We start from the raw sequence: 24,674 nt of genomic DNA, 5'->3' as shown, positions 1-24,674 counted from the left end.
AATTTTTAGAATAGTTGACAGTGGCTCTATCAAAATCTCACAAAACTAGTAAATCTTTCTTTGATGATTATTTGCATGTCCTCGGAAAAATAATCAAAAAAGTCTAAAATCTTTTAATTTTACCAATTCAGTTCTAAATATTTTTTTTTCATATCGATTCAGTGCTAAACATTTTGTATATATGTCAATTTAGTCCGTCCGGTCAATTTTGGCTGATCGATGTTGACGTTGACGCCGGCGCTTACATGAGCAATTATTAATAATATTTTAATTTTTAATTTTTTTATTTGTTTTTCTTTTATGTTTCTTGCCTCTTGCTTTTGCCTTCTTCTTCCTCCGTTTGCATCTGCAGTGAACTCGCGTTTTGCAAGTAACCAAAAAACTCAACAACCTGAGGAAGAGGAAGACGACCACGCTGCCACCTCTTCCGCTAACGCATCCCACGACTAACCTGACCCCTTTCATGGCACTCAACGACTCCTCGACCACCTCGGGGACGACAACCCTCTTGCTCGCAAGTCCTTCTCCCTCGCCTGCAAGTCCTTCCTCTTCGCGGAGTCCCACCACCGCAGGTCCTCAGGCCCCTCTCTTTCGACCTCCTCCCTTCGATCCCTCGCCGTTACCCCTTCATTTCACGGCTCCGTCTTTCGCTCTGCCCTCGCTTCGACGACGGGATGCTGATCTCGTTCTCTCAGTCCTGGAACTCCACCCTCAGATTTGTGGATCTCACCCGGTTGAGGCTCTTCAGACACTTGGGGCTGTTGAGCCTGGCCACGAATTGTACCGGCCCGGTCGAGATTGATTTGTTGAATGCGACGGAGTCGACGGATGTGACTGCCGCAGTGATCGTCCAAATCTAGCCTGGGCGAGGCCGACCTCGAAGACCAGAAGAGATCTCTTCGGTTAAGTGGGTTGTCGTTGCGTGGTCGAGGATGAGGTGGATGATCTCTATGGTGAAGCCATCGAAGGGGTCGGGTTGGCTGTGGGATGCGCCAGCGAGCAGAGGCAGCGGCGGCGTCTTCTTCTTCCTCACGCTCTTGATTTAAACGTTACCTGCAAAACACGAGTTCACTGCAAATGCAAATGGAGGAAGAAGAAAGCAAAAGTAAAAGTAACAGAAAAGAAAAATATATAAAAAAAGAAAATTTAAAAAGTGAAAAAAATTAAAATATTATTAAAAATTATCCACGTATGTACCGGCGTCCACGTCGGCGTCATCAACATCCACATCAGCGCCTCCCGGCCAAAGTTGACCGAACCGACCGGATTGGAATAAATGCAAAAAGTTTAGGACCGAATCGGCACAAAAAAAAATTTATGACTGAATTGGCATAAATGCAAAGGGTTTCGGATTGAACTGGCAAAATAAAAAATTTAGAACTAAATTGGTAAAATTGCAATAGATTTAGGAATTTTTTTGATAATTTTCCCACCAATCCACTTTACAAAACCGAGACATTGATCGAGAGTTTAAATGGTCAGAGAATCACTTAGTCTTTACATGATACAATTAACATTTCCCACAAAGTCTCTTACATAAGAACTATGGAGTGAATAATCTGTGTGGATATTATCAGAATCATCTAAGATTGTGCCCTAATTGTTTCTTTGCAAATTGATCTATCACTTCCTCTTGCAATATGGGAGAAGAACATTTGATATCGTGCTTGTTGGAGAATAATTTTGCAAAATATTGGAGGAGAACATAAGTTTTTTTCAAACTCATTCTAAGGAACTTTCAGGAACTGAGGTAACCTTGTTATCTAACACTCCTTTAGTTTTCTTTTCCCTAGTAGGAATGATGGGGATTTGGACAAAATTTGCTTAGAACTTTCTTATTTCTTTCCCATCTTGCCTTAGAAATTGTTTGTCTTATTTCATTGTAAATGTGCTTTAGAACTTTGTGCAAGCTTCGGTTGGAGAAGCGCGTGCAAGAAATTACGATTTCAAATCCAATTTGAGGCGGCAAGCCAAAAGGGATGTTTTTCTTGGCGAGTAATTTGAAAAAGAGCTCATTCATCGCATTAACGAAATTTGCAATTTGCACAATGCTTTCCTTTGGAATGATGAGCTCAAAATCTGCTGGTTGAAGAGTTTCTTTTTACACTGTGGAAGATGATGATCACTTGAAGTTAGTCACTGATAGTTCTTGTCTTAAGGGGCTTTCCAATGATCTTTTACGTAACTCGAACCCGAATTAGTGTACCGATGTACAGCGATGCTTGATTCTCAAGCTTGTTTTCTGATGTTGTCGACGATTTTCTCGGGGTCGTCTTTTTTCTTAGTATAGGCTGTCCATCATTCTGTGTTCAGGTGTGCTTGCTCATGTCTCTCGAGTCCATGATGACGAGCTACCACAAGAATTAGTCTACCTTGAAACTCTAATGCTTGATCTGGTGCAAGGGACAAGGACTCTTGTTTTTGATGAACTCCAAAGTCGGCCTTTCCTTGCCGGACAAGGTTTCTTATGGCTTATATGGAATCATTCTTCTCGATAGATGGGATTGAAATATTAGAATTTCTTCTATTACCATCTTTAGGTAAATTGCATTCAGAAGCAAAGAATGGACTCTTCGAACCGACTCTGTTGGATCTTTGAAGTAATCTCGATTCTGTATTGTTCCCTGGAAAGTAAAAGATAAAGAAAGGGTAGAAAGCATCTTCTGTTAACCTGCAGGCCACCCGCAAGGAAAGAACCTCCCTTTCATCCAATTGTAAGCAAGTTATCATCATAAAAGGAAGACATTGTGCGTTCCTGTTCGTCTCAAACCAGATAAGCCTGAATCCATTTCCTCCTCACTAAACATGGCTCAATCACTCCTCTACAGCATTGCAGCAGGTGTGCTAGGGAAGATAGCATCACCGGCGCTCCAAGAAGCCGTCGCAATTTACGGATTCGACAATCAGATCCGCGAGCTTAGAGAGACGTTGACTGCCATTCAGGCAGTGTTGTTAGATGCCGAGGAGCAGCGGGAGAAGAGCCGCCTTGTGAAAGTGTGGTTAGATCGGCTTCAACAGGTACTTCATGATGCGGAGGACGTGCTCGATGAACTTGAGTGCGAAGCCTTAAGGAAGCAGATGATAAGTCGCTACGTGGGTGTCAAAGGGAAGGTACGCCGTTTCTTTTCCCTCTCCAATCCCCTAGTACTCCGTGCAAAACTTAGTCATAAAGTCAAGGAGATCAAGGAAACATTATCCAGAATTTCCACGGAGAAAGATCAATTCCATCTTAAAGTGCGGAGTGCTGACAATGATGTGGCACATACGCGATCACGAGAGATGACTTACTCCTTCGTAAACAAGTCGGATGTCGTTGGAAGAGACATTGATAAAGAAAAGATAATTGAGATGTTATTGCGGCCAGTAGATGATAAAAATCTCTCGGTGATTCCCATTGTTGGAGTTGGAGGTTTGGGCAAAACGGCCCTAGCTAAGTTAGTCTACAACGACGATAGTGTGAAAGAGCAATTTAAGTTGCGGATATGGGTATGTGTGCCTGAGGATTTTGATTTAAAGAAAACTATTGAAGAGATCATTAAAGATGCAACGGGTCAAACTTTGAGTAACTTGAATGTTCAGCAGTTGCAAACTCGTTTGCAAGACATCATCAAAGACACGAACTATCTACTTGTCTTGGATGACGTTTGGAGCAATGACCGCAGTAGATGGAAAGAATTGAGAGATTTGTTAAGCGATGGAGATAGCGAAAGCAAGGTAATTGTAACAACACGCAGTTCAGAAGTCGCTTCCATAATGGGTACCCATCTAGCACATAATCTAAAAGGTCTTTCTCGTGAGGACTCTATGGCCTTGTTCAAAAAATGGGCGTTCGACGAAAAGGAAAAGCAATCACGCCCAGATCTCCTTGAGATTGGAAATGACATTGTCAAAAAATGTGGAGGAGTTCCTCTCCTTGTGAAAACTCTGGGGAGCCTTTTGTATTCGAAGTATGATGAAAGGCATTGGACACATGTAAGGGACAGTGAAACATGGGAATTAGTGAAAGCGAAAAATGACATTCTGCCGGTACTTAAGCTTAGCTACGATCATTTACCATCCCACTTGAAGCGTTGTTTTGCAACATTTTCGCTTTTCCCCAGAGGAGTCAGACTCCGGAACCATGCTTTTGTGGTTCTATGGATCGCTCTTGGATTCATCAGCTCAACAAGGGAAAAACCAGCATTGACAGACGTTGGTGATGATTACTTCAGAGAGTTATGGAAGAGATCTTTGATCCAAGAAGTTGAGGTACGCGAGGGGGAGATAGGATTTAGAGTGCACGATCTGGTCCATCTACTTGCAACGAGCGTGGCACAAAATGATTGCTCTATTGTCAGCTTAGATACCACGGAGATTTCAGAAGGAGCACGTTACATTTCGCTCTCTAGCACGTCGTCAGAAGGAATCTCAAATGTCGATGGAGTCCCTCCTTTTTTGAAAAAGCCAACTTCAAGGAAGCTGCGTGCAATTAGAAAATTGAAAGCTGGTGATGGATTTATTTCTAGGAAGTTTACCGGAACGTGCATCTCCCAATGCATCTCCTTACGATATCTAAACTTGTCAGGTGGTAGTTTTGAGGAACTGCCAAGTTCCATCTGCAACTTGAAGCAATTGAGATTCTTAAGTCTCTGGGGGAATAAGCGACTGAAGAAGCTTCCGAATACCATTTGCGAGCTACAAAGTTTACTATTCTTAAACTTCGGTGGTTGCTCAGAGCTACGCAAATTACCCAAAAATATGAAGAGACTCTCAAGCCTTATATATCTAAGCATAACGACAAAGCAAAATAGTCTACAGGAAAGTGGAATACAATACCTGGAAAACCTGCACTGGTTGGGAATCCATGATTGCCAAAATCTGCAAGTGTTATTTGAAGGTACTTGTAGACTGATTCGCCTTCGAACGTTGTATATTCGAAATTGTAGCAGACCAATATACGTGCCTTTCGGGGAATTAATCGCTCTAGACTACTTGCTAATTGCTAATTGCAAGCTCGTATTGACCCAAGAGAACAAGTCCAACTTCCCTTTGAATCTCCGCAAGCTGGTAATATCACAGTCCGAACAAGCGATGGAGCTGCTTCAATGTCTCGAAGGACCAGCCCACAGTTTGGAGTATTTTGGTGTCTACGACTGCCCGAACTTGACGGCCGTACCCGAATGGCTGCCCAACCATACCTGTCTCAAGCTAATTCGTCTGATTCGATGTCCCAACTTATCGTCCATGCCGCATGGAATTCAGTCCCTCACTGCCCTCGAGGAATTACACGTTTTCCTTTGTGGTGAACTGAGCACAAGATGTGAACCCCAAACCGGCGAGGATTGGCAAAAAATCGCCCACGTCCCTCGAATAGTTCTTGACGGGAAACATGTACAATGGATGGATGATTAGGTACGCAACTACCTACCTCTCTCTTCATTTCTTGTCCGTTCTTAGATTTAATATAGCCACGTATATTGAAATTCCCTTCCTATTTTTATTTTTTCGATTAGTACCACCAAAAATCCCCAATTAGTACACCCGTGTTGCATTTGCCTATCCTGTCACAGAAAATTCTTAAACCGATACACCTGTGTCACAATTACTCTATATTAATTTTCGTATCACATCAAATACCAAACTGCTTACCCATGACAAATTTACAAAAACCTTAGGTAAAATTGGAGCAAAAATTAAGGATTTTAGCAGATTTCCATAACGTGAGGGAGCTTTCGTGGCAAAATTTAGCAAATTTCTCAATCTGAGATCTTTTCTTCAGATCTGCCTTTCCTGAAACGCCGTGTTTTCATTCTTAGATGTAATACAACCATACATATTGAGAGTCCCTTCTCATATATGATTTTTTTCCGGACATCCTCTGTTGATGAAAGTTAGGATAAGAGAACGATGCAATATGCACACTCGTAATATTGACGACTTTATGTGGCCCATTGCAAGCTAAGTTCAATTCTCCATGATGGAATCTACTTTTCAAAAACAGCATGTTTCGTTTGGATTTAAAGCATGGAGAATACTGGAAGGTCATTTTTAGTCTAATACGATTAATTTTCGAAAACAACTTTCCTTATTTTTTTATGCGACGATTATATTTCAAAAGTCACATGCATTTTCAGGACGTTTTTTTTTTTATTTCTTAAACGGAAACGAGAACGAAAATTTGGGAAACTTTGCGGTACCAAATAAGTACTTAGGGTTCCTTTTCAATTTCTTTTTCCTGAAAATATACCTTTTCATATTGATCATGATCAGTAGTATAGAGTAAACTGACAGCTTTGTAGGTTAATTCTCATCTTTGCTTTCGACATAGAAAGATGATTGTAGGGCAAGTAGCAACTTCTACCCAATTTGAAATTGCCAAAATACAAACAATAAGAGTTCATTAAATTTCAAAGAAACTCGATATTAAATAATTATTTTACCGTCTAATTAAAATTATGAATTTAATACTTTTAGTCCCAAAGAATATAAGCATTAATTCTTCGATTGAATTACTATTTAATCAAAATATTGAAATGAGAAAAAGGAAAATTTATATACAAAATCATTTCTATTAAAATAAGTACTCCTATTTGGATTTTGTTAAAAAATATATATAACCTTTTTTTGACAATGGATTTTTACACACTCAATATTATTAGTGAGACTATTTAGAACTTTTAACTCATATAACAAAGTAAAGATAATTATTATGTAGAATAAATCTAGTTCCTTGCATAGCAGGGGAACGATTGCTATTACTCTATGAGAACCAAATTGTTCACACATTTTTATACAAAACAAAAACTTCTACTCAAATTTTGCCTACCTAATGAAAATATCTTGGTAAATAGAATATCTTAGAATGAAAAACTCGTAAGACACCGCAATAAAAACGATAATATCATGTTATAGATTGCCTTAAGCTCATTTCCATTGTTTCTCTTGAGCAGATGAACTCCTATGATCTATTGGCGACTCCATGTGGATCTTCGCAAAGATTTAGTTGGGAACTCAGCTAATCCCTTCATTGATCTCTTTCGTTTTCAAGGATGAAAACAATGGCAGTTAATATTGTACTTATTTCTTTGTTACCTTGAGCAATTGTTGTTCTTTATTATCTGCTTGGGTTTGTATAGAACATTTCTCCATGGAGAAAATGCCTTATTCGTATTGAGTGAGACCAAGGGTAGCACTATCAAGGGTTGAAATCTTTTAGAACAATATTTATCTTTCATTCAGGCATAGTACGAAATGACGATGCCCCGTTGAGTCATACTTTTGGTAAATTAGTGTCAGTAATTCCGTTCTTTTATAATTATTCCACTATACTATTTAAAGAGTTTCCTCGAAACAACATGCTTAAAGAACCACATTAATTCTTCCGTTTGTTTTACTTCACTTCCATACGAATATGATAAAACTAACCAAATTTTATGGCAGCATGGGAAACAGAAAGCAGAAGAACACCATGTAAAATGACATAGACAGTAGCAGTACCAACTAAGCAAGCTGCTCTAGGAAATTCTAAACCTATCTCGCTCAGCCCCTTCATCTTCGTTGTCTCTGTCTCTCTCTCACCCTGTGTTATTGGGCAAGACGATTGGCCCTCTGTTATGGAAACCAGGAAGTGGCCGCGCGCTAGTGTACCTCTGCTCCCGGTGAAGTTCATTTCCTCGTCATGGCAGGAGAGGTCATGCTCTGCTCCTCCTTGACAAGACCAGCTCAATCGTTCTCACTTCTATCCTGCCATGACGAAAATGGCATGATTTGAGCCCGGTGTGGTCGGGTAAGGCTCGAGATCAGATATGTTCTCCCAACTTTCTACCATCGTCTGTAACTTACCTGTGTTTGCAGTTCGCGAGAGGTTTAGGTCAGGTTTTGGCTCTCGGGGCTGTGGTCATCGAGTTTATTGAGGATTTTTCGGATGAAAGGCCTTTTTTTGAAGTGCTTATTGGCTTTTTCTCGGTTTTCTGGTCATGAAAGTGCATAACTCTTGACTTTTCTTGATGGTGGAAAATGGAATTTTGTTGAGTATGCACGTTCATATCAATGGGAAAATGGACAACTTATCCCCAAACTCACTACTATGTTTCACAGCAACTGCAGTTTTACCTGGAAAACTCGCAGGCAATACAGGAATGTGGCAATCTTTGTGGAGACTGCTAACCGAAGCTCGCTTATGCAGACTTAAAGCTTTACGTTTGTGTCTGGTGAAGATGTCCTTAGAACAATCAAGTTAGAATCCTTTATCTACTCTAATGTAGGGGCCTCCTCTTCTGTATCAACTTTTAACTCCATTGAAGATTGATGTTGTGCTTTTGTTTGTTAATGCAGTCGATTAGTTGCATAAGTATCGAACACTATCTTAAATTCCTAATTTGAAACTTGCTCATCTCGTCCTAAACTCTCACTCTCACCGTGGCCTCTCCGTCTCTCGACTCACGGCCTCGATTCCCAACTACTCAAGGCATCGACTCCCATCGACTCACTATTAGCGTGTAATTATATATATATTTGGTATTTCTGTAATTGTGTTTATTTATACCCTTATTGTAATTAGTCACTCATACAAATACATATTATACAACCATAGTTTGGATTGAGCTACCACAAACACTCTGTTGTTATTTCTCTCTGACTCTAAATATCAACATGGTATCGGAGCGGGAAAACGCATTACGTTCTTCAACATCTTTGCCCCAAATCAACACTTCTTTTGCTCCAATTTCTGCCTCAATAATGTTAAATACATCTGCGAATTTTTATTCTTCTCTACCATCTTTTTTGCCATCATCTTCTCTTTCTGTTAATCCCATTTTCCCTTCACCTCTCAATAATATGTCGTCCACTTTCATCTTTTCTTCTCCTTTCTCTACTGCTTCGATCTCTCCCGTTGCTCAAATAACGGCCGTGCAATCAGCCTCGCCATCTCTTGTTCTTTCCAACATCACTAATCTTGTCTCTAGCAAGCTTGATGCAAACAATTATCTTTTGTGGAAATCTCGGTTTGAACCGATTTTGATTTGTAATGATCTGCTAGGATATATGGATGGATCTTTTCTATGTCCGCAGAGGCTTATCAATGATCAGAATGGTACTGTGGTGTCCAATCCCTCTTATTCCATTTGGGTAAAGATGGATCAATGCGTTCGGAGTTTGATTAACTCAACCCTCACAATTGAGATTTTTCGTAAAGTTCATGATCTTCGGACATCTCGAGAGATTTGGCTCGCTCTAAGGCGACGCTTTACTGATCGATGCATGGCCAAGGAAATTGGATTAAAGCTTGATTTTTAGAACTCCGTTAAGAAAACCGAATATCCGATTATCTTTAGCATCCGAAGTCAATTGCTGATTCTCTCGCCACAATCAATTGCTCCATCTCTAATAAAGACTTGGTGATTCAAGCCCTCAATGGGCTCCCATCAGAGTATGATCCTTTTGTCACAATGATCACAAATGGCCCTACTATTCTTTCATTCGGTGATCTGCGGTTACGCCTTCTCATACAAGAAGAACGATTTCTCTGAAAATCGAATGCCTCATCTTGATCTAATATTCATCATACTTTGATTGGTCATACCCCTTCATCGAATCCACCGTTTTCGAGGGAATCGTGGTGGACGTAATTTTAGGGGCCGAAGATCGGGTCGATGACAAGGTGGACGGTTCTCACGCGATCAACCAGTTTGGAAAGCATCCAATGATCGATTTGATTTACAATCATTCTCTATCCCTTATGCTGATCGGTCCTCCTCTTCCTCTAGTCGGCTTCGTGGCGGTTCGAAGACCTATGTTCCCCTATTTACCCAGGGAGGCATTCTTGGATCTAGGCCTAATCTTTCTTGTCGGATCCGTAATGGAGCCGAGCACACTACACTACAATGTCGGCAAAGATTTAACCATGCCGTCACTACAACCGATCTATCGGATTCTTTCTCAGCTCTCTCAATTGGTGAGACCTCCGATCCAATGTGGTATCTTGACAATGAAGCGTCGGCACACATGACTAATTACATTGGTAAAATTCTAAATCCTAGACGCTTATATGATTCAACAAAAAGTTTCAGTTAGTGATGGTTATTTATTACCTATTATGCAACTCGATAAAGCCTTTTTTATATATTGATTCTCGATCTTTACTGTTATCACATGTCTACCATGTCCCTAATCTTGCTCGTGATCTTATCTAATCACTCAATTTTGCCGTAAAAATTCTTGTACCATTGATTTTAATGGTTCATCCTTTTCTTTGAAGAACCAACAAACCAGAAAAGTTCTCCTTCAAGCTGATTCTTCTTATGGTCTTTATCCGATTTCCAATTCCTTGGTGTCGTCTCACTTGCATCCTATAGTGGCTTCTTCTGCTTCACTTAGTCACCGGCATGCTTGTCTTGGTCATCCAAATAAACAAGTTTGAGTCGTATTTGCAATTCTAGTTCTAGGTCGGTATCATGTGAGTCCTGTCTTGTAGGCAATCTCATTGATTGCCTTTTAAGTTTGTTAATCATCGTGCTTCTTTTCCTTTAGTTGTAATTCATTCTGATGTATGGACGAGTCCCATTTTATCCAATTCTGGTTTTAAATATTTTGTGCTATTCATTGATGATTACTCTCGGTTCACTTGGATTTTTCCAATGAAAAATAAATCTGAAGTGCCTACTCACTTTCATCGCTTCCGTTCTTTTATCGAAAATCTATGCAATGGCAAGATTAAATTCCTACAAACTAATGGAGGAGGTGAATATACCAGTAATTCATTTCAAAAAATTTACGTGAAAATGGTATTATTCAACGCTTTTCTTATCCGGACACCCCATCTCAAAATGGTTTGTCAGAACGCATAATCAGACATTTAGTTGAAATGTCTTGAGCCTTATTAATCCATGATCATATGCCTCCTTCACATTGGGTCGATGCTCTTCTCACTGCAGTTTACACTATTAATCGGCTTCCCACTCCTATCTTATATGATATTTCCCCCTTTCATTATTTATTTGGGTTCCAGATTGATTATTCATTCTTTTGAATTTTTGGTAGTGCTTGTTATCCTTTTCTTCCGTCCCGTGTCTCCCATAAACTTGCACCTCAATTATGCCATGTGTATTTCTTGGTTGTGCGTTGAATCACAACGGCTATCATTGCCTTGATCGGTCAAGTGGTCATGTCTTTATCAGTCATCATGTTCGGTTTGATGAGGAGAATTTTCTCTTTTCACAAAATTCTTTAACTCTTAGTTCCATAAATAATTTTTCCAATTCAATTCCTTCACTTATTTTTTCCTCCTATCAACCTATTCTTCCTTCTACCTCCTTTGAGTATCAAGCTCCTCCTCCGACTCTCTCAACTTCTCTAGCCCAACCTCTTAATACATCTCTCTCCTCCTCTCAACTTATCCAATCTGGTTCCAATTGTTTTTTACCTCCACTAACCCTCCTTTCTAACCCATCCCCTATGTCCCAGCCTAACTCTACTTCTGACCAGATTCCTCCTACGTCAGATTCACAAACCCTTTCTACATCTCTAGCTAGCTCCTCTACTTCTGTATCTTCTCTTCCCACTCATCCTATGCAAACTCATGCTAAATCTAGAATATCTAAACTCAGAAAATTTTTTAATCTCTCTAATTCTTTTCATTAAGAGACACCGACTTGCTATTCTAAGGCCATTCTTGACTCACGTTGGAAAGTGGCCATGGCGGATGAATTTAATGCCTTGGCCACTAATCACACGTGGGATCTTGTACCACCTGACCCTTCTAAGAACTTAGTCAATTGTAAATGGGTTTTTAAGATTAAAAAAAAAATCCGATAGAACTATCGAACCCTTCAAAGCTCGTCTAGTTGCACAAGGATTTAAGAAACATGCAAGATTGGATTATGACGAGTCTTTTAGCCCTGTCATTAAACTAGCTACAATTCGGGTTGTTCTCTCTATTGCTATTTCATCGGGATGGGACGTACGTCAACTTGATGTTAAGAATGCCTTCTTGCACGGCATTCTTTGCTAGGAAATTTACATGCGCCAACCTCTTGGTTTCTCTAATACTGAATATCCAAATCACGTGTGCCGTCTCCAAAAAGCCATTTATGGTTTAAAGCAAGCTCTACGTGCATGGTTTCTTCGCTTCAACAATTTTTTATTATCATTGGGTTTCATGATGAGTAAGGCCGATCCCTCGTTATTTGTCTATACTTCTTCTCGGGGTCGTCTATATCTTCTGCTATATGATGATGATATCATTGTTACTGGTGATACTTCTCATTTATTATAGTTTTTGATTACTCGACTCTCACAAGAATTTGCTATGAAGGATCTTGGACCACTTCACTATTTTCTTGGCATTGAGGCTCATCACCGATCTAATCGTACACTTCTATCTCAAGCTAAGTATGTTAATAGCCTTTTGTGCAAGTTTGACCTTGTTAAGGTCAAGCTTGTATCTACTCCCTTTGGCATCGAAGACTCTGTTGTCTATTGATGATGGTGAGCTTCTCGCTTCTCCAACGCTATATCGATAGATGGTTGGTACTTTACGGTATGTGTCCATGACTAGACCTGATATTATTTTTGCTGTGAACTTGGTTAGCCAATTCATGCATTAACCTAGATAACCTCATCTGCAAGCCATCAAGCATATATACCGGTATTTAGCTAGCACATCTACCCATGGATTACTCATTGAGCGATGTTCTCCCACTTCATTAACAGCTTATGCGGATGCAGATTGGGCTAGGTGTTTCAATACTCCACGTTCCACATCAGGTTTTTGTGTATTTCTAGGCACTAATCTTGTTTCATGAAGTGCCAAGAAGCAACCCATTGTGGCTCGTTCTAGCACAAAAGCTAAATATCGTGTTGTCGCGAAGACCATTTGGATTCGGCATTTACTTCGTGAGCTTGAAGTATCAATTTCTACTCCTCTCACTTTTATTGTGACAATATCTCTACCACATATCTTACACTCAATCCCGTATTTCACACTCGCACCAAACACATTGAGTTGTATTTTCACTTTGTTCAAGAACGGATTGCTTCCAGTGATCTACTTGTTAGCAACATGCCAACTGTGGATCAGCCGGCAAACACATTTACAAAGGGGTTACCTAGTCTCAGTCATGCTCTATTGGGATCCAATCTCTCGGTTGTTCCACCTACTTCAAATTGAGGAGGAGTATTAGCGTGTAATTATATGTATATTGGGGTATTTCTCTAATTGTGTTTGTTTATACCATTATTGTAATTAGTCAGTCATATAAATACACATTATACAACCCTAGTTTGGGTTGAGCCACCATAAACACTCTATCGTTATTTCTCTCCGAATCTAAACATCAACACTCACGTCCTCAATTTTTGACTCCCATAGCTCACGGCCGCGCCTCTGGCCACTCATGACCTCCCTCTCTCGCTCTCGGTCGCCTCCATTTGCTTAGTGGGACCGATTCTGTGGACCCACTCGAGAACCAAACCGTACCGGCAATTCGGTTTGGATCCATGGAACTAACGGGCGGTCCTCGATTTCAATTTTTGGGAATTGGCCATTAGTGGGCAGTTCCCCGGTTATAGGGTAAGAACCACCCAATCCAAACCATGCTCACCTCTAGTTTGACATTCGAATGCGTGCAGTGTTGTTCACCAGTGGGCTCATGCGAAATTCATCACCTTTTGCAGTACTTCCACTGGTGATTTCTTTAAATTTACAATTTTCGGGTACTTATAAGCTCTGCCAATTGAAAACCTCATGTATCATATGACTTACGAGAAGTAACTTAAGTCACTCTTGATTTCTAATTTTCCCAGTGATGTGCTAAGCAAGTTCAACCGATTCCCTAATTTCTCTGGATAATCACATTCCGGCAGAGAGTTGACCAAATGTCATACTCTTTAATTCATGTCTCTCACACTCTTACGCTTGGGGTCGCAATCTTTCACAAAAAAATATGATGCATTTAGCACACATTGTCCTGCTAGCCTTATCTCCTTGTCGTATCAAGGCCTAGGGAAATCCCCCAACCAAAGGGTGCTGCAAGGTGGATTGACTCCTGTTTGGGTGGCATGTTCCTTGAAAAAGCTTCCCTCCATTTGTCAATGCCCTAGCACTCCCTGCAACGCAAAGTCCGGGATAATTCAAAAATATCGGACTAATAAGTAACTTAAATGAGAGTTGGTAATTCAAAACTAGTTGATAATTCATTCGAAAAGAAGTTGTAAGTCCATGCAATGGCAAGGGGCGCAAGTCCACCGTCTCTTGAGATGAAAGCTGATTGGGAATCGAAGTTCCAGTTTCCGATACCATTCCCTCAATGTCTTTGACCTTCAAAATACATTTTTTCCCTCCCAAGAGGTCCCTGAAATAAAGTCACGACCTAAGTTTAACAAGTATAATGCCATCACTTTCCTATTAATCTCGAGCTGCAGGACCTATGTGGCCCCGGATGCGGTTGCCGGGAAACTTCTGAAGCGTTTGGATAAGCAAAATGCCAGGGACAAGAGTTTTCGCAACAAATGACATAAGAATGTTTACTAGTATAACGATAGTTTGCAAGATTTTAGAATTGGCATTTTTTGCGAAACGAACAGAGCTAGGTAATTGCTAGATGGTGGGTCGGGTGGTCTTTTTGTTTTTTCTATTCGTTGGTTTACGCTTGTTTTGGGCATTGGCTCTCTTAGGTTTTGTTTCTTTTTCTTTTGGGGGGGTGGGGTGGCTGACGGCTAAGCAGTGGAGCAGGTACTTACCGAACGATTAATGTTAATTGATCATTTCATATGGGATTAATGTTAATCTGAAACATAGACATCAAGACATTCTTGCTTAGACCATCAAATTCTCAAGCCAAACAGCCAAGAATCGATTTTCCTCCACCATTTTACCCCCATTCCCTCCTCTTAGGAAACATGGCAGAATCACTCCTTTGTTGCATCGCAGAGGGGGTGCTCGGGAAGATAGCCTCCCGCGCCCTCCAAGAAGCCGTCGCGATTGATGGCGTCGAGGACCAGATCAGCGAGCTTAGAGAGACGTTGGCCGCCATTAAGGCAGTGTTGCTAGATGAGGAGAAGCAGAAGGCGAAGAACCACAGTCTGCAAGTGTGGTTAGACCGGCTTCAACATGTGTTGTACGATGCAGAGGATGTGCTCGGAGAACTGGAGTGTGAAGCCTTAAGGAAGCTGGTGATAAGTCGCTACGGGAACGTGAAAGAGATGGTATGCTGCTTCTTTTCCCTCTCTAATCCGTTATTATTTCGTGCAAAGGTCAGTCATAAAGTCCAGGAGATAAGGAAGAGATTATCTAGAATTTCCATTAAGAGAGATCAATTCGATCTTAATGTGTGGAGTGCCGACGATGGTGCAACGCATACCCGATCACGAGAGATGACTCACTCATTCGTAAACATGTCAGATGTCTTCGGTAGAGATCATGATAAAGAAAAGATAATTGAGTTGTTGCAGCCGGTTGGTGACAAAAGCCCCATGATGATTCCAATTGTTGGAATAGGAGGTTTGGGCAAGACGACCGTGGTTAAATTAGTCTACAACAACGAGAATGTGAAAGAGCAATTTAAGCTGCGAATATGGGTGTGTGTGTCGAAGGACTTCAATTTAAAGAAAACTATTGAAGGAATCATTGAACATGTAATTGGTCAAACTTAGCAACTTGAATATTCAACAATTGCAAATTCATTTGCGAAACATCATCGAAGACAAGAAATATCTACTTATCTTAGACGACGTATGGAGCAACGACCGCCGTAAATGGAAAGAATTGAGAGATATGCTTAGTGCAGGAGCTAGTGAAAGCAAGATCATTGTGACGACGCGCGGTTTAGAAGCCGCTTCTATAATGGATACCTATCCGGCGCATAATCCGAATGGTCTGTCTCATGAAGACTCTATGGCCTTGCCCAAGAAATGGGCATTCGATGAAAAGGAAAAGGAGCCTCATCCTAAACTCCTTGAAAGTGGAAATGATATTGTTGAAAATCTCAAGGAATACCTCTCCTTGAGAAAACTTTGGGGAGTCTACTTTACACAAAGAACGAACAATGGCATTGGGAACACATAAGGGATAGCGAAACATGGGAGCTAGTAGAAGTGAAAAGAGACATTATGCCGATACTTGAGCTTAGCTATGATCATTTACCATCCCAGTTAAAATGATGGTTTTCTGTTTTATCACTCTATCCCAGAGGACATAAAATTAAGAGCACTAATGTGGCTGATTTATGGATGGCTCTCGGATTCATTAGTTCAAGAAGGAACAAACCAGCATTGGAAGATGTTGGTGTTGAGTACGTCAAAGAGCTGTGGAAGAGATCTCTGATCCAAGATGTTGAGCAGTGTCAATCAAAAGTGCATGATCTAGTCCATTCTCTTGCAATGAGTGTGGCACAACACGTTTGTTCTATTTTTGCCTTAGATACTACAGAGATTTAGAAGGAATTCGGTATGTTTCGCTCTTCGGCAGTTCGTTAAAGGGAATCTCAAATTTCGACGGAGTCCCACCTTTTCTGAGAAAGCCAACTTGAAAGAGGCTGCGTGCAGTCAAACTTCAATTCAAAGTTGATGATGGAGAATTACAGTGACATGAAGAAGAATCTGTAAAGGAATTTCGATATTTTTATTTCCTTTATTTTTTTTTATGTGCTGAGCTGTAATTAAAGTATTGGCTGCTGTAGATCTATATTTTTTGGTCATATAAATTGTAAAGATGAACGTTGAAGAAGACAAGCTCTCAGATGGAAAGTTTTGTGAGAATGAAGGAAATGGCTATGACAGCAAGATTTCTTCCTGCTCTGCTTTGATTCTTTCCTTCTTTTATTCAGTTTTCTACATGGTATCAGAGCACCATGGATCCATCACTTTTTGTGCTTCACAAGGGGCAAGACACAATTCTACTCTTGCTTTACGTGGATGATATTTTGTTGACTAGTAATTCTGATCATTTACTTGCACAACTGATCAAAGCTCTCGTTTCAACTTTTCACATGAAGGACTTAGGTGTATACATTACATTTTGGGTATAGAAGCAAAGCACACACCAGAGGAACTATTCCTTTGTCAGACAAAGTATGCCGTTGATCTTCTTGAGAGGGCAAACATGAAAGAGTGCAAACCAATATCAACACCTATGTCAATGAAACCATCTCATACATCAGATGATGAAGTATTGCTTGATCAACCACTTGAGTACCGAAGATTAGTTGGGGGTCTTCAATATTCAACGATAACGAGACCAGACATCGCTTATGCTACCAATTTGCTTTGTCAGAAAATGCAGAAACCCACAGTTGGTGATTTTGACAGATTGAAACGAGTTCTTCGGTACGATAAAAGGACTGTCAACTTGGGACTCTTCATTCACTCTAACAATTCATTGAAGCTTTATGGGTTTTCGGATGCCGATTGGGCAGGTTGTACTGAAACGAGACGTTCTACTACCGAGTTGTGTACTTATCTTGGCTCGAATATAATCTCATGGTCAGCGAAGAAGCAAACAACCGTATCTCGGTCATCAACAAAGGCGGAGTACAGAGCTCTTGCCTTTGCTACTGCTGACCTCACGTTGATAAGTTTCGTTCTTCGGGACATTGGAATATCGTTAGCTTCACCAACAGTACTCTTTTGTGATAATCAATCAGCGATTTCTCTTACTGCTAATCTCATTTTACATGCTAGGACGAAGCACATAGAAATTAATTTTCACTTCGTCCGCGAGAAAGTATTATTGGGTTCTCTCGGTGCACAATATATTCCGAGCAACCGTCAAATTGCTGACCTTTTTACCAAGGCGCTGTCAAGATAGGACCATTGCAGCATCCAAACCAAACTGGGTTTAGGGTTCAAACTCGTACCTAGTTTGTGGGAGGATGTTGAGATTACATTTTCGGAGAGAGCTGCTCAATCTATCATAAGGAAAGGCAAAGAAATTTTAGAAGAAAACGACATCATCTCATCTTGTACACAAATATATTCTCTGGAAGCTTTCAGCAGTACGTGTAGTCTCAATAACCGTTTTGCAACTCTGTGCCTTGAAGAATTACAGTGGCGAGAAGAAGAATCTGTAAAGGAATTTCTATATTTTTATTTTCTTTATTGTTTTGTGTGCTGAGCTGTAATTAAAGTATTGGCTACTCTAGATCTACATTTTTTTGTCATATAAATTGTAAAGATGAACGTTGAAGAAGACGAGCTCTCGGATGGAAAGTTTCGTGACAATGAAGGAAATGGCTATGGCAGCAAGATTTCTTCTTATTCTGCTTTGATTATTTCCTTCTTTTATTCAGTTTTCTACAGTTATTACTAAAGAGTTTTCAAGAATATGCATCTAAAGTGTAAATCCTTACGGTACTTGGATTTACCATTTGGTTGTTTTGAGGAACTGCAAAGTTCCATAGGCAACTTGAAGCAATTGAGATGTTATCTCTCCAGAGTAACAAGCGACTAGAGAAGCTTCCAGATACAATTTGTGACCTGCAAAGTTTACTATACTTATCTCTCGTTGGTTGCTCAGAGCTAGATCATTTGTCCAAAAATATGAAAAGGCTCGTCAGTCTTAGATATTTATACATAACAACAAAGGAGAAGTGTATGCAAGAAAATGAAATACAATATTTAGAAAATCTGCACCTTTTGGGAGTTGAAGGATTCGAAAATCTCGAAGATTTGTTCCAAGGTTCTTGTCAACTAACTCGCCTTCGAAAGTTGGAAATTTTAGATTGTGGGGCACCAATATTTGTGCCTTTTGGGGAATTAACCCCCCTAGAGTGCTTGACAGTCATTAATTGTCAGCTGATGTTGACCCAGCAGAATAAGTTCAATTTTTCGTTGAATCTTCGTACACTGGTGATTCAAAAGTTCGAACAAGTAATGGAGCTACTCCAATGTCTCCAAGGATCGGACTACACTTCGGAGACCTTTTCTGTCTACGACTGCACGAGCTTGACGGCTGTATCGTAATGGCCACTAAATTATACACGTTTCAGATTAATTCACCTGATCCAACGTCCCAACTTAGGGTTCATGCTGCGAGAAATCCGATGTCTTATTGCCTTAAAAGAGTTGCACATCTCACATTTGCGAGCCTCAAACCGGCAAAGATTGGCAAAAATTGCTCACATTCCTCGAATCAAACTTGATCGGAAACGAGTACAATAGGCAGATGATTAGGTACGCATCTATTTGCACCTCCCTCCATTTCTTCTTCATTCTTAAAATGTAAGAATATCCATTTATATTGAAAGTCCCTCCTTATATATATATTTTATTTTTTTATTTTTGCGTGACTTCCTCCCTTCACGTAAATTAGGATAAGACAATAATGCAGCATGCTCGTTCATAAAATGGTTGGTCTTAGGTTGACTAACCATATCGGAAAGAAATCGTGAAATATTTGCAGATATATTGAGGAAAATGCCCTTGAGTACATACTTATGCTCCACCAAAATTGTAAATTGTGTGGTGTTCTTCATGTTTCATTTAGAATGAAAGCACGGAGAATAGCTGAAAGGTTATTTCGAGTTCTATTTGCCATGTCATGTGGAATCCTCGCAAAAAATTGGCCATGCATTCGGCTAATCATTCGTCAATCTCTTCCATTTTCGAGGATGAAACCATGGCCGTTGATATTGTGCTCTTTTCTATCCTTGAACGAGTGTTGTTCTTTATGGTTTGCTTGTATTTTTATTACAAGTTTCTCAATGGAGCAAATATTAATGTACAAATTGCATGAACAACATAGGTTTCCCGTTTATGTTATCTGCTCAAAGCCTTGGTCAGTTTTTGTCTCCCAAGTCCAATTATTTGAACTCCTAATCAGATACGCTATAGTACCTCATAAGTTACAGCACCTCCTCGATCGATTTCATAACTACACTAGAGCGCACAGAATTCCCCAAATTGGGCATCGTGAGCTGAGTTATGGTCCCTCTTAAGTTCATCATAACGGACATTGGCAATTAAGTTTGGGACAGCATTTCAGTGACTGCAAACGAGAGAACTGATCGTCTCTCGAACCTCCAACAGCTCATGATCACACGCTTGCATCGAGCGGTGAAGCCACCTCGATGGCTTGAATACACTGTCAAGGCTTTAGAGTCGCTCGGCGCTCATGACTGTCCAAACATGAAGGGCTTTACCAAAATGGCAACAGGATTCGAGCCGACTGCAAATTGGTCTGCGTACCTAAAGTTATCATTCATACTCAAATCTCCGTGAAAAGCGCGCAGAGTTCGACTCAGAATAAGCTAATAACCCACTTCAAGGTCAGAAAACTCCCATTGGAGTGTAGATATGATTTGTATAATAGCAAAGAACTCAACACAGTTCCAACTAGAGACATCAAAAATACAATTGCAGGCCCACTATAAAAGATGAAGCTCAGTAAAACTGATCCCTTCTAGGCAAATTTTTTTTCCGTTACTTGTGAATGTCATCAACTATGAGCTCCAAATCCGATCGAATCTCGTCGATGGATGATGAGCGTTGCGATGAACCTGCCACATCCCTCGTAAATGACATTTTCCGGCAGATGTGTTACGCGTCCGCAGGTTACAATCGTCTAGGCCCTGAAGATTACCAATTCTGGACTGTAGATCCAACGGTGTTAAAAGTATGAGATGATTAATTCTGCTTTATCTCTTGAAGCATTTCCACGACCATCTTCATTTTCGGGCGTTTCGCCGGGATGCTGTCGGTGCAGAGCAATGCAATCTTCAAAGCTGCCAGCATCTCCTTTCTCCACGTAAAACTGACTGTGCTGAGCCTCGCGTCGAGAATTTGCTCCGGGGTCTCCCCTCTTGCAGGAGCACTGTGAACCCATTTCACCAAATCCACCCCTTCTTCGAAGACCTCATCCACCGGCATCCTTGTTGTAAGGATCTCGAGCAAAATGACACCGTAACTATACACATTTCCAGGTGCAGTGACTTGCATCGTATATGCATACTCTGAGCATTGTAGTGAACGGTCAGCAGATAAAACTTAGAGATAGTTCAAAAACGGGGTAAACAATACATGCCTCACAAGCAAGAAAAATTTATTCAGAAGGAAACACCAGACATCATTAATATATTCAGGGAAACATACCTGGAGGAATATACCCAAAGGATCCTGCAACTGCGCTAATACTTGCAGTGCCTCTAGATGGATCTAAGAGCTTCGATATCTCAACCTCCCCAACCACGGCACTGAAGTTTGCATCTAAGAATACATTACCTGAAGATATATCGAGGTGAATCACCGCAACATGATGAAGGAAAGCCAGACCCTCAGCCACACCTATAGCAATTGATAGTCTTTGAGGCCAGTCGGGTTGGTACTCGGGTTTCTTGGTATATTCGTGCAGTAACTGCGCTAAAGTCCCATTTGGTAAGTAGTGATGCAGCAAAAGGGCAACATCTTCGTAAATCACAAACCCAATGGGCTGCATTAGGTTATCATGACACAGTCTGCTAAGCCGTTCTAGCTCTCTAATCATCTTGTTTTGATGATGAAGTATGGATCGATCAACAGATTTCAGTCTCTTCACCAACAGAATCAGCCCTGAAGGCATAACTGCCTTATAAACTGTGCTGAAAGTACCGCTACTGAGCTTATTGGCATCTTTCATTGTGGCTTTGACGACAGCATCAAGATCTACGGCTTGTTTGAGGTTATCAATAAAGACATTCCCCGCCACTATTGTTGGGAGATCACTGGTTTCATTCTCTGGAACCCCTGCAGCTTTAGACACCTTTTCTTGCCTCTCCCTCATCATAAATAAAAGAACAACTACAGTAACAGACACGAAAACTGCCAAACCAGAGCCAATAACGGCTAGTATGACTCTGTAAGAAACCCTGTGATGATAACCCCCATGGTCAGGCCCCCTAGAGCTTCCACATGAGAAGGTCAATGGCTCTCCACAAAGCCCTTTGTTTCCAAGAAAGCTTGAATTGGAACTCTTCTGGAAAGGCGCGAAATTAGGTACCGGGCCAGTGAGAAAATTGTTTGAAAAATTTACCTCTATTAAGCTCAACATTCCCCTAAAATCAGGAGGGATAGCGCCAGAGAGCTGATTGTTGGAGACATCTAGAGAGACAAGCTTATCCAGTTTTCCCAACTCAGGCGGAAGTGGCCCATGGAGATGATTAAAGCTTAAATTCAGAGATATCTGTAAGTTCTTGAGGTGACCTATCTCAGGAGGAATGCTGCCGGTCAAATAATTGCTCCCGATATGCAACTGAAGCAGCTTCACGCAATTTCCAATCTCATAAGGTATCTCTCCCTTTACAGAATTCTGACCTAGAAGTAAGTACTGCAACCTTGACACGTTGCAAATTTCCTTAGGAATGGAGCCGTTAAATCTATTGTTACTAAGATCGAGCTTGTTGAGATTCTTGCCTGCAAGAATCGACAAGGGAATATCACCGGAGAGATTGTTACTGGAAAGAATCAATTCCTGCAAATTCCCAAGAATCCCAAGCTGCACGGGCACTGATCCTGTAAAACCATTAGAGGCTAAATTTAGGAGGGTAAGATTTTTGCATTGAGCAAAGTCGGAAACAATCTCGCCAGATAAATTGTTGTTGTCTGCTTCAAAATAGGTAAGGCTGCTAGCATTTCCAATCGCCCATGGAATGGGTCCTATGAGATTGTTATTCCCAATCCGAACATTCGACAAACTTTTGCAGTTACCAATCTCTTCAGGAATATACCCACCCAGTTGGTTTTGGGTAAGAACTAAAACTTCCAACTTCCCCATCACGAATATGCTTTTGGGAATTAATCCTTCAAGCTGGTTCGAGTGAAGGTTCAGCAATTGAAGTTCACAAACCGCACCAAGATTATCCGGAATCTTTCCTCCTAAATCGTTCTCATAAGCCGAGAAAACGCTCAAACTGCTCAAGTTACCCACCCAAGACGGTATCGAACCATTCAACTGATTAGTAGAAACCTGAAGATCCTCGAGCTTCACCAAGCTCTCTAGCTCATCAGGTATTACCCCAGTGAGCAAGTTACTGGAGAGGTTTAGTGCTCTAAGATTCCTGAGACCACCCAACTCCTTGGGAATCGACCCACCAAACTTATTCATGGACAAATCAAGAAATTCAAGCTCAGATAAGTTACCGAAACCCGGAGGGACCAAACCATGGAAGTTATTGCCGGAAAGGTCAAGCCTTTTGAGTGCTCTCAGATCAGAGATGAGAGTGACATTACCGCTGAGGAATCGATGAGAGAGGTCAAGCTCTTCCACAGTGGAATTGCTCAGGTCACAGCCAATGCCAGGCCAAGAGCAGAAATCAGAGCCGTTGAAGCCCCATCCTGGTATTCCAAGCTCCTCATTGATGGCCAACAGTGTAGCTTCATCACTGAGCCGAGCACACACCACAGGCCCCAGATTTGACAAAACCCCTGCTATTAAAAGAGTGAACAGGCACAGCGTTGCCATTTTAGCCTATCGCCCCCTCTTCACTTGCATTTCCTCCAAAGAAGTAACCTTTATATTATCAGAGACGAAACCCACTTCTGCCGTAGACTGATTTTTCTATTTTTGGGCTTTCTCTCACACTCTTCCCCTCTGCACAAGAACACTCACATTCTCAAAAATCCGCCGGAAACGACGAAACCCATTTGCAAGATTTCTTCCCTAGGAGTGACCATGTCCCCCTAAAGCCCCTCCCGATTAGTACTCGATTTCAACTCTGTCGAGACCGGACCATTCAAGAGGGGAAAAGTTGCCGAGGACAAGATTCGAACTTGATGTGAAATCGACGGCCCCATTTAGATGCAGAACAATAATAATACGAGCGCTAGAGAACAAGGCGCGAGCTAACGAAGAACGGAGGTGAGACCAAAAGCAGCAGAGCAGAGCTCACGGAACGTGGGTTGTGGGCAGAGGAGGTGTGCCCATCCTGCTCCTCGCTCAAATCAGCGCACAGAATCGGTCGAGAAAACGACTTCGAGACTGAGACTCGCCCATCAGAGCGCGAACGTGGAAGAGGTGAGGGAAGTAAAAGGCGAGAAGAGCACCGAGGACAGAGGACAATCGCTTCACGGGCCAGGTGTTTCTCTGTCTCTGAGAGAGAGAGGGAGAGAGAGTTTGGTGCTGTGCTTACGTCCTGTCACGAGAAATGCGGAGTCTGGGTGACTCTCTTGCTTTTGTTTTTGACAAAAGGGGCACGAGAAGAAAGCCCAGCAAATTTAACTTGGGAAGGAGGAAGGTACAACGTCAGAGGGCGGGTGCTCTGCTTTCGCTGTTCCAAGACAGGGGATTTCATGTTTGATTAATGTCCTGTCCTTTTTGCTTTGTTTTATTAATCGTTCTGTTCTCCACATTGAGCTCGGCGTTGGGTTTTATTTATCAGTTCTTTTCTCACAAAGATAACATTAATAAGACTTCTCAAGTGCTACACAGATGTACCAATGTCTGTCGACATCAAGGAGTTTAATGCGATCGGCCTGATATTTAAGATTGACCTCATGCTTCGATCCGATTCAAAGATAACATTAAACTATAATTGCCGAGATTGGAAGATTCGTAATGAATGACACGTCTCGTTTGTGCCTCGCTTTCAAAGGACTTCCTGATGCTTTTTGAGAAGCAAAGATGCCTCCACAAGCTCTGGATTAACTCCCGATTTTCGATTTTCTATACATAAAAATAAAAAAAAAAGAATACTCTTATTTCTCAATATTTGAAAGCCCCGCATCGTTGT

General features: G+C 41.1%; 3 protein-coding genes across 3 annotated transcripts; 2 read left to right on the top strand and 1 right to left on the bottom strand.

The window, feature by feature from the left end:
• Window positions 1–2,712: 2,712 nt before the first annotated feature.
• On the top strand, window positions 2,713–7,071 carry LOC115737777 (putative disease resistance protein RGA3). Its single transcript, XM_048282983.1, has 2 exons — window positions 2,713–5,391; window positions 6,930–7,071. The coding sequence occupies exon 1, from the start codon at window positions 2,806–2,808 to the stop codon at window positions 5,389–5,391; it is 2,586 nt and encodes an 861-aa protein (XP_048138940.1). The 5' UTR covers window positions 2,713–2,805; the 3' UTR covers window positions 6,930–7,071.
• A 7,806-nt stretch (window positions 7,072–14,877) lies between these two features.
• Window positions 14,878–16,042, top strand: LOC125315969 (disease resistance protein RGA2-like). The gene is made up of 2 exons (XM_048282597.1): window positions 14,878–15,619; window positions 15,705–16,042. Exons 1-2 carry the CDS (start codon window positions 14,878–14,880, stop codon window positions 16,040–16,042), a joined length of 1,080 nt encoding a protein of 359 aa, XP_048138554.1.
• Window positions 16,043–20,229: 4,187 nt separating this feature from the next.
• On the bottom strand, window positions 20,230–24,183 carry LOC115737711 (leucine-rich repeat receptor-like tyrosine-protein kinase PXC3). Its single transcript, XM_030669999.2, has 2 exons — window positions 21,064–24,183; window positions 20,230–20,924 (listed from the first exon to the last, which is right to left on the bottom strand). The coding sequence occupies exons 1-2, from the start codon at window positions 23,405–23,407 to the stop codon at window positions 20,599–20,601; spliced, it is 2,670 nt and encodes an 889-aa protein (XP_030525859.2). The 5' UTR covers window positions 23,408–24,183; the 3' UTR covers window positions 20,230–20,598.
• Window positions 24,184–24,674: the final 491 nt, after the last annotated feature.

Source organism: Rhodamnia argentea, chromosome 7 (assembly GCF_020921035.1).
Source record: "Rhodamnia argentea isolate NSW1041297 chromosome 7, ASM2092103v1, whole genome shotgun sequence".
NCBI classification, from domain to species: Eukaryota; Viridiplantae; Streptophyta; class Magnoliopsida; order Myrtales; family Myrtaceae; genus Rhodamnia; species Rhodamnia argentea.
Note: the sequence above shows the minus strand (reverse complement) of the source record. Positions and strands in the feature narration are given on the sequence as shown.

What these genes read in the sequence shown, in the direction of transcription:
- LOC115737777 (XM_048282983.1), top strand. Translation starts at nt 2,806, where the DNA reads ATGGCTCAATCACTCCTCTACAGCATTGCAGCAGGTGTGCTAGGGAAG.
- LOC125315969 (XM_048282597.1), top strand. Translation starts at nt 14,878, where the DNA reads ATGGCAGAATCACTCCTTTGTTGCATCGCAGAGGGGGTGCTCGGGAAG. An exon ending in AATCATTGAACATGTAATTG is followed by an intron (nt 15,620 to 15,704) that starts GTCAAACTTAGC and finishes TACTTATCTTAG; the next exon opens with ACGACGTATGGAGCAACGAC.
- LOC115737711 (XM_030669999.2), bottom strand. Translation starts at nt 23,407, where the DNA reads ATGGCAACGCTGTGCCTGTTCACTCTTTTAATAGCAGGGGTTTTGTCA. An exon ending in CTTTGGGTATATTCCTCCAG is followed by an intron (nt 20,925 to 21,063) that starts GTATGTTTCCCT and finishes TACAATGCTCAG; the next exon opens with AGTATGCATATACGATGCAA.